The 7,346-nt window shown below is 57.8% G+C and overlaps 1 protein-coding gene across 1 annotated transcript; it reads left to right on the top strand.

The window, feature by feature from the left end:
- Nucleotides 1–354: 354 nt before the first annotated feature.
- Nucleotides 355–7,341, top strand: GRIPAP1 (GRIP1 associated protein 1; the record flags this gene model as incomplete). Its single annotated transcript, XM_044683071.1, has 22 exons — nucleotides 355–450; nucleotides 625–686; nucleotides 1,038–1,064; nucleotides 1,645–1,752; nucleotides 1,893–2,046; nucleotides 2,140–2,336; nucleotides 2,448–2,495; nucleotides 2,934–2,965; nucleotides 3,064–3,111; nucleotides 3,201–3,300; nucleotides 3,392–3,469; nucleotides 3,661–3,753; nucleotides 3,927–4,061; nucleotides 4,157–4,252; nucleotides 5,098–5,310; nucleotides 5,781–5,894; nucleotides 5,996–6,073; nucleotides 6,156–6,308; nucleotides 6,394–6,493; nucleotides 6,700–6,830; nucleotides 7,050–7,169; nucleotides 7,258–7,341. Coding segments are annotated over 22 exons (2,267 nt in total), but the record flags the coding sequence as incomplete, so codon positions are not given.
- Nucleotides 7,342–7,346: the final 5 nt, after the last annotated feature.

Here is a 7,346-nt window from a genome sequence, read left to right as displayed (position 1 = left end):
CAGCTGGGCTCTGAATGGAAGGACGACCAATAGGCGTCCCAGGAAAGAACTGAGAGGCGGGGTTCCTAGTGAGGGTCTGTGGAGGACACCGAGGACGGGATGACCAATGGCGATGCGGGGAGGGCTGTGGAAGGACTTGGGACCCATGGGACCGGAAGAGACTACGGCGCGGTGCAAAAGAGTGGCTCCGTTCCGTTCTGGAGCGAGCTGCCCCCCTTCCCCCCGTGGCTGTGTGACTGGCCCTCTCTTCTGCACCAGCGGGCGCGGGGGGGAGGTGGTGGCGGCGGGTGGCAGAGAAGTCCGGGCCAGGTGTTAAAGGTTAAACCCGGAAGGGAGGGGGGAAACGATACTGAGGAAAATGGGGGACCCCTGCCCCCCCCCAGGCCCAACTACTGGAGCTTCGGACCCAGAACTACCAGCTGTCAGACGAGCTGCGGAAAAATGGCGTTGGTGAGGCTGCAGGGAAGAAGGGGGCAGGGTGAGGGGGACCCCTGTAGCGAGGCCTAATCCAGGGGATCGGCCATGCAGTGTCTGAGGTTCCCTGGGGTGGGACTGTGGAGTGCAGTCAGCCTTCAACATTCACGCCCCAGACAAACGGCCCCTCCTTGTTTTCTCCGTCTTCAGAGCTCACTTCCCTCCGGCAGAGAGTTGTGTTCCTGGATAAGGAGTTGGCCCGAGCCCAGAAGGTGGTCAGGATAGCCTCAGCCTCCCTCACCATCCTCAGTGGTCTTCATGCTGTTCCACCTCTCACTCTCAAGTTGTTCCCTCAGTCTTCCCCAGTAGTTCCCCTCCCCGCATCTCTCTGAGTTTCAATTTCAAGTTATTCTGTTTCCGTAGCTCTTCCCCTCAGCCTCTCCCTCCTATGCCCTCCACTCTCCAGTTTCTCCTTCCAACTCCCTTCTCCCCCCAGCCCAGTCCCCACCCAGAAGGTTTTTGCTTGTTTCCCATTCTCTTAGGCTCCTTCTTGCCCTCATTCGTGTGCCCTCGTGATTTCTCTTGTGACCGTTTCTTCTCTTTCTCTTTCTCTTGTCTCCCAGGCCCTGAGCAAGAGCAAGAAAGCCCAGGTGAGGAGGGCTTGAAGGGGGGGTAAGAGCTGGGCAGCTGAGGGCCCTGGTTAGACAAAGGCAGTTTTATCAGCTCTCACCTGGAGGAGAAGCCTGGGTCCTCTGACTTACTGTGCCGCTGGACCGGGCTATAAAACATCAGAGGGCCAGGAGGTTTGGACAGGGTCAATCTCTAAACCTGCTGCTGGGATTCCTGAGTCTTCCCTCACTCCTGGAGGAAAGCCCAAGTGCTCCGACACCCCCTCCCCGCCTCGAAAGTCCCTCTTAATAGTCAACTAAACAGAGTGAGACAAAAACCCAGGAATGAGCTTCGGGAAGAACCTAGAGGGGGGTGCCAAAGGTGTCAATGCCAAGAGCGCCCAGAAGGGGCTCCGTGAGGCCCTGGGTTCGTAGGTAGAGAGAGTTGTCTGTGCATGTGTGTGTCTTTCTTTGCCTCCCTCCTTCCTCTTTTCTCTCTTCACTTGCTTCCTCCCTCCCATCGCTTGATATTGGTTTGGCCTTTTACGTGTTTCATACCTACATGTGCTCTGTCCACTCTTTCCTATGCGTGCATGTATGTGCATACCTTTGCGTGTTCCAGGAAGTGGAAGGCCTGCTAAATGAGAACCAGATGCTTCAGGGGAAACTTCACAGTCAGGAAGATGACTTTCGGCTGCAGAACAGCACTCTTCTTCAAGAGCTCAGCAAGGTCTGGGATCCTGGGGCCGGGACACCGAGGGGCCAGGATGGGGCTTCACAGGCAAAACTGCCAGGCCTACCCTCTCCTCTGCCTGCTGCTTGGGATTGGCAAGGAAAGACCTGAAGGTCTTTCTCCTTTTTCTCCTTCAGCTTTGTGCCCAGATTGAGCAGTTGGAACAAGAGAATCAACAACTTAAGGAGTGCTCCCTGGGCCCAGGGCCTCCAAACCCAGCCAGCAGCCCAGTGGAGGGGGAGCTTCTGCGCCTGCAGGCAGAGAACACAGCCCTCCAGAGAAACGTTACAGGTAGGAGGAGCCTGGAGTCCTGCTGGGTGCTGACAAGAAGAGCTAAGCTCCCCTGAGGAGGTAGCAGGGGCTTCACTCCCCACTTATGCTCAGCCCTACAGGAACGCTATGAGAAAGAACAGACGGGTTCCCCACCTCAGCCAGAAACTGCTGGAGAGGATGAGTCAAGGGGCTGTGGGGACCCTCCAGGGGGCCCAGTGGCCCCGCCCCCGTTGGCAGAGACTGAACTGAAGTGGGAGGTGGAGAAGGAGGAGAAGCGGCTACTTCGAGAGCGTCTGCAGGGGCTCGAGGTAAGCCTTGGGGCTGGGGGGAGAAGGGGCCATTGAGTTCCTTTCGTAGCCATGAGTAGGAGCTCGCGGTCTTGAAGGGGTCAGGTCACCAGAGTTGGCATATGTCTACAGAGCTCGAAGCAGGCCGAGACAGCAAAGCTACAGGAGGAGGTAGCCAAGGTGGGACTTTGCCCGGCACCTTGATGGCAGGAGGCCAGAGCTGGTGTCCAACAACAACCACCACCCCCACACTGCGTGCCCTACTCCCCCCCTCCACTCCCCATTTGCCCCCAGTTCCCTGGCACTTACCTTCTCCTTCCTTGCCCGTGGCACCAAACCATTTAGGCCCTATTGCAGTGTCACCTGCCCCTGCTTCCTTTTGGCTCTGGTGAGTTCTTACCTCCTTCTTCCCAAATCCCAGCTGATCCATTGTTGCGTGCGAGTCCTCTCCACACCAGAGCTTGGGCTCTAGGGGTTTCAGGGGGAGCCCCTCCTTGTTCCTAGTCCTGGCCCAGGCCTCTGTCACTTCCGACTTTCCCAGGCCCTTATGTAGGCTTCATTCTGTCCTGAGGCCAGGGGCCCGGCACCCTGGGTGCCCATGGCCTTTCTGTTCCACAGCTGTCGGAGAAGCTTAAGAAGAAACAGGAGAGGTACATGGGGACCTCTTGAGAGCTGGGGCTTCAGGGAGGGACCCCGGGAGAGGGGTCAGAAGCTGCCCAGCCCTTTTTCCTCTTTTTCTTTCCTTTAGCTTCTTACGGCTGCAGACGGAGAAGGAGGCTTTATACAATGACAGCAGGTATGGGACTGCCCTTGGCCGGGAAGACCTAAGGGAGCCAGAGAACCAGGCTTTTAGCTGATCCCCACCCAATCTGACTCTCTCGGCAGGAACAAAATAGAAGAACTCCGTCAGCACCAAGAGGCAGATCTCAAAGCACAGCTCTTGCGAACTCAGAAGCTGCAGCAGGAGCTTCAGGCTGCCAACCAGGTCACTCATGGTTTGAGGGGAAGGGGAGGAGGAAGGAGGCAGGAGGCAGAGAACCTCGAGTTCTGACTTTGCTTTTCCCTTTCCTGTCCAGAGCCTTGCTGAGCTGAGAGAACAATGTCAAACTGAGCGCCAGGACCATGCCAGTGCCCTGCGGACCCTACAGGACCAGGTACGGCAACTCACTAGCGAGGGTCTCTCCATTAGTGAAAATCAGCTGTCAGGGAAATCTGGCAGCCACACTCTCTGGTGGGGGGAGAGGAGGAATGGTACAGTATTTGTGTTTCTTTTTCTCTTTCTCCTCTCTTCTCCTGTGGATCCCTCTCTGTTTTCTCCCCTGCCTTGGCACTCCTGGGGCTCCAGGCAGCCTGCCAGAGTGCAGACTCTCAAGAGCAGGTGCAGGCACTTTTGGCAGAGAATGATGCCCTGCGGACCAACCTGGCTGCCCTGGAGCAGGTATAGGGGCTGGGGCGTGCCCTCCCTCTCCATGTGGCTCTGCCTCTGGCTTTTGGCATCTTCCCTTTTGTGTGTGCTCTCCCTCCCCCCCCCCCCCCTGCCCGCCTCTTTTTCTTTCTTGGTATCCATGGGATGCCCCACTTAGGCCTCTTTGCCTCCCTGGGCCCCCTCAGATCCAGACAGCCAAGACCCAGGAGCTGTGTGCCTTGCGGGAACAGACTGCTGGCCTAGTCACTGAGCTGCAGCAGCGCCAGGCAGAGTTGGAGGCCCTGGCAGGCCAGAGAGATGACCTTAGCTCCCAGCTCCAAGTGAGTGATTTCTGTCCCGTCCGTTCCCCCCCTCCCCCCAGTTCTAGGGCCAGGATTTAGGGTTCTAGTTGGTTTGGGTCCTTAATACTCTTCAGGAATCACAGCGGGCAAACGAACGGATTCTGGAACAGCTTCAAGTCCTAGGGCAGGAGAAAGAGCACACCAGTCGAGAACTGGAGGAGGCCCGGAAGGTGAATGGGAACCTCAGGCAGGGTGGGTTCTTGAGGGGCACAGACCCTGGAGGCAGGTTGTGGTAATTTTCTGGAATGCCATTGGGGGGAATCTTAGGGACTCTAGGAAAAGTCTATGACAGTCACTTAGAGGTTTCTCTGGCTTTGATGCTGGTTTTTCAGAGACTCTGGGGGCCTAGTGGGTTTGGGACTTGGGGCATCCACAGGCCTTTTAGGATATTCCAACTGAAGGGAATGTCTGGGTTTTCTGGCTTTCAAAAAAGGGAGGTTGGTGGGTTCTGCAGGCTAGAAGCATGAGGTTTAAATGCCAGACCTGGTAACCTCATTAATAAAAGAATGGTCAGGGGCAGCTAGGTGGTGGCACAGTGGAGCCTAGCATCCGCTAGGCCTCGAGTCAGGAGGACTTAGATTCAGCTCTGGTCTCAGATACTTCCTAGTTGTGTGACCCTGGGCAAGTCACTGAAGCTCACTTGGCTAGCTCCTGCTTTTCTGCCTTAGAGTTGAACCTGAGGCAGAAGGCAAAGATTTCAAAAAAGAAAACAGCTGGGAAGAACAGGGGCCACAAAGGGGCAGCAGTGAAAGCCAGTTGGGCCAGGCTTCCTGGGCTCCCTTTTTTGACTAGGCAGAGTTCGGTCTGTCTGAGCAGCTCCCAAAGCCTCTTGAGCTCTTCTGATGGGAAAGATGAGGAGATAAGAGGGGCAGGCCAAGAAGGGAGGAAACTTGGCTGCATTTGGGGAGCCAGTCTCACTAAGGCCATGGGGAGGAGCTGGGCTCCCAGGACAGAAGGGAGTTGGTGGGGGGGGGAGGGCCTTGGGAGCCCAGCCCAGGTCAGCTGTGTCTTAAAGAGTGCTGAAAAGAGGAAGGCCCTCCTGGATGAGGTGGCAGCTGAAGCCCTACAGGAGAAGTCGAGGCACAAGGAAGAACTGGGCTCAGCCAGGCTGCAGGCGGAAAAGGATGTGCTGGCAGTGAGGGCCCGCTATGAGCGGGAGCTCCGGCAGCTTCACGATGGCCGGCGGCGGCAAGAGGAAGAGCTCCGGGCCCAGATCCGTGAAGAGAAGGTGACATGGGCTCCTCCTCATCAAGGAGAGCCGTAATTCTCTTCTACTGAGGGCGGGCGCCAAGAGATCCTTTAGCAGAGGAGGGAGGGAGACTGTTTTAACTGGGGGATGTCGCGGGCAAAGGCCCAGTATAGAGTGTGCAGAAAGGGAGCTGGAATAAAGACAGAGCGGGTGGTGACTGAATTGCAACAGCCTCACAACGTCAACCCGAAGCGTTCCCATTTGATCCTGGAGGCATCGGGATGCCACTGGAGTTCAGGGAGGGACGGACTCACTTGGTCTGGTTCTCCCAGTTAGAGAGATTGCTCTGGTGCCAGAGCAATGGAGGAGAGAGGGGTTGGACACAGATGCGAGGGAAGGGAGCAAGTTGGGAGGAATAGAACGATCTACTCCATCTGGGATCCTTTGAGCTGGCGCCCCATGTGCGGTGCAGGGCCTACTCATGTTGCTCGGGACCCTTGTCCCATCAGGCTCGGACTCGGGAGCTGGAGAGTTTACAGCAAATGGTGGAGGAGTTGCGGGCCCAGTTGCAGTCTATGGAAGGAGCCAAGGGCTGGTTCGAGCGGCGTCTGAAGGAGGCAGAGGTGGGGACGCCCCTCCCCCCCTCTCCCCCTCTCCCCCTCTCCTTTCCCAGGTCCCAACAGCCCAGACTCTGGATACTCAGGGCTTCCCTCTCCACATACAGGAGGCCCTGGAGGAACAGCATCAAGGGCATGAGGAGAGCCTTCGAGCAGAGGAAGAGCGCCACAAGGCCGAGCTACAGGTAAGCCCGGGCCCCCGGTGAGGTGGGTGATGGGACCTGGTCCAATCCAGTCCATTAAACTCACAGCTCTGGCCATCCTTAGCGCATGGAGGAGGAGGTACAGGCAGTAGAGGGCCAGCTGCGGGAGGCTGAGGCCCTTCGTGCTGGGCACCTGGACACCATCGCTCAACTACAGCAGGAGGTGAAGGATGTGGCTGATGGGCAGCGCATTCTGGAGAAGAAGGGGAGTGCCTCGGTGAGCAGACTGCCCAGCCTGTGAGCCCCAGGGTCCGCACCAGTCCCTTCCTCTGAGCACCTTCCCCTTGTGTTCCTTTCCAAAGCTTAAGGACCTGAAACGGCAACTGCAGTTAGAGCGTAAGCGAGCCGACAAGCTGCAGGAGCGACTGCAGGAGCTGCTGACCAATAGCAAGAGCCGTTCTGGTGAGGCGGGTGGGGTGGGGGGAGATGTTGGCCTTTGGTCCTCCTTTCAGGGGGTGGGGGAGGCCTTGGAACCTTTTCCTGAGAACAGCAGCTGGGAGGGCGGAGTGCAGGCTTCTGTTCCTCCTTGGGGGTGTGAGGAGGAGGGGAGTATGTGCCTGTCAGTCTCTGTCTAGTGGGGGCTGAGGCCTTCTCCCTCCCTTCCCCAGGCTTTGAGGAGCTGGTCCTGTCAGAGATGAGTTCTCCTAGCCGGGCACAAACCGGGGACAGCAGCAGCATCTCCTCCTTCAGCTATCGGGAGATCCTTCGGGAGAAGGAGGGCTCAGCTGCCCCTGCTCGGGTAGAGCGAGTTTGCTTCCATTCCCCCCAGCCTTGCGGAGGAGGGAGGGGGGCTCCCAGCCTTTTCTACCTAAAAAGCCCCTGGCGTGGGCTTAGAAAGCTGGCATAACCCATTTCAGGGCTGGGTGATGGCTTTGTCACATGCACCCAGGCCCACGGGCTGATGGGGAAAGGTGGGGGGAGCATTACAGCCCAAAGTCTTGTGGCCCTCCCTCTCTAGTCCTCCTCAGGGAGCCCCCCAGGCCCAGCAAGGCCTGCAGAGCTGTCGGACGAAGAGGTGGCCGAGCTCTTCGAGCGGCTGGCAGAGACCCAGCAAGAGAAGTGGATGCTAGAGGAGAAGGTGCCCGCCTTAAGCCTTCCAGGGGAGAGGGGCAGTGGCTGTGGGCTGGTCTTGGGAATACTACACTGGGGACTCTGGGCCTTAACAGGTAAAACATCTGGAGGTGAGCAGCGCCTCCATGGCTGAGGACCTGTGCCGGAAAAGTGCCATCATCGAGACTTACGTCATGGACAGCCG

Source organism: Gracilinanus agilis, unplaced genomic scaffold (genome assembly GCF_016433145.1).
Source record: "Gracilinanus agilis isolate LMUSP501 unplaced genomic scaffold, AgileGrace unplaced_scaffold12549, whole genome shotgun sequence".
Lineage (NCBI taxonomy): Eukaryota > Metazoa > Chordata > Mammalia > Didelphimorphia > Didelphidae > Gracilinanus > Gracilinanus agilis.
Note: the sequence above shows the minus strand (reverse complement) of the source record. Positions and strands in the feature narration are given on the sequence as shown.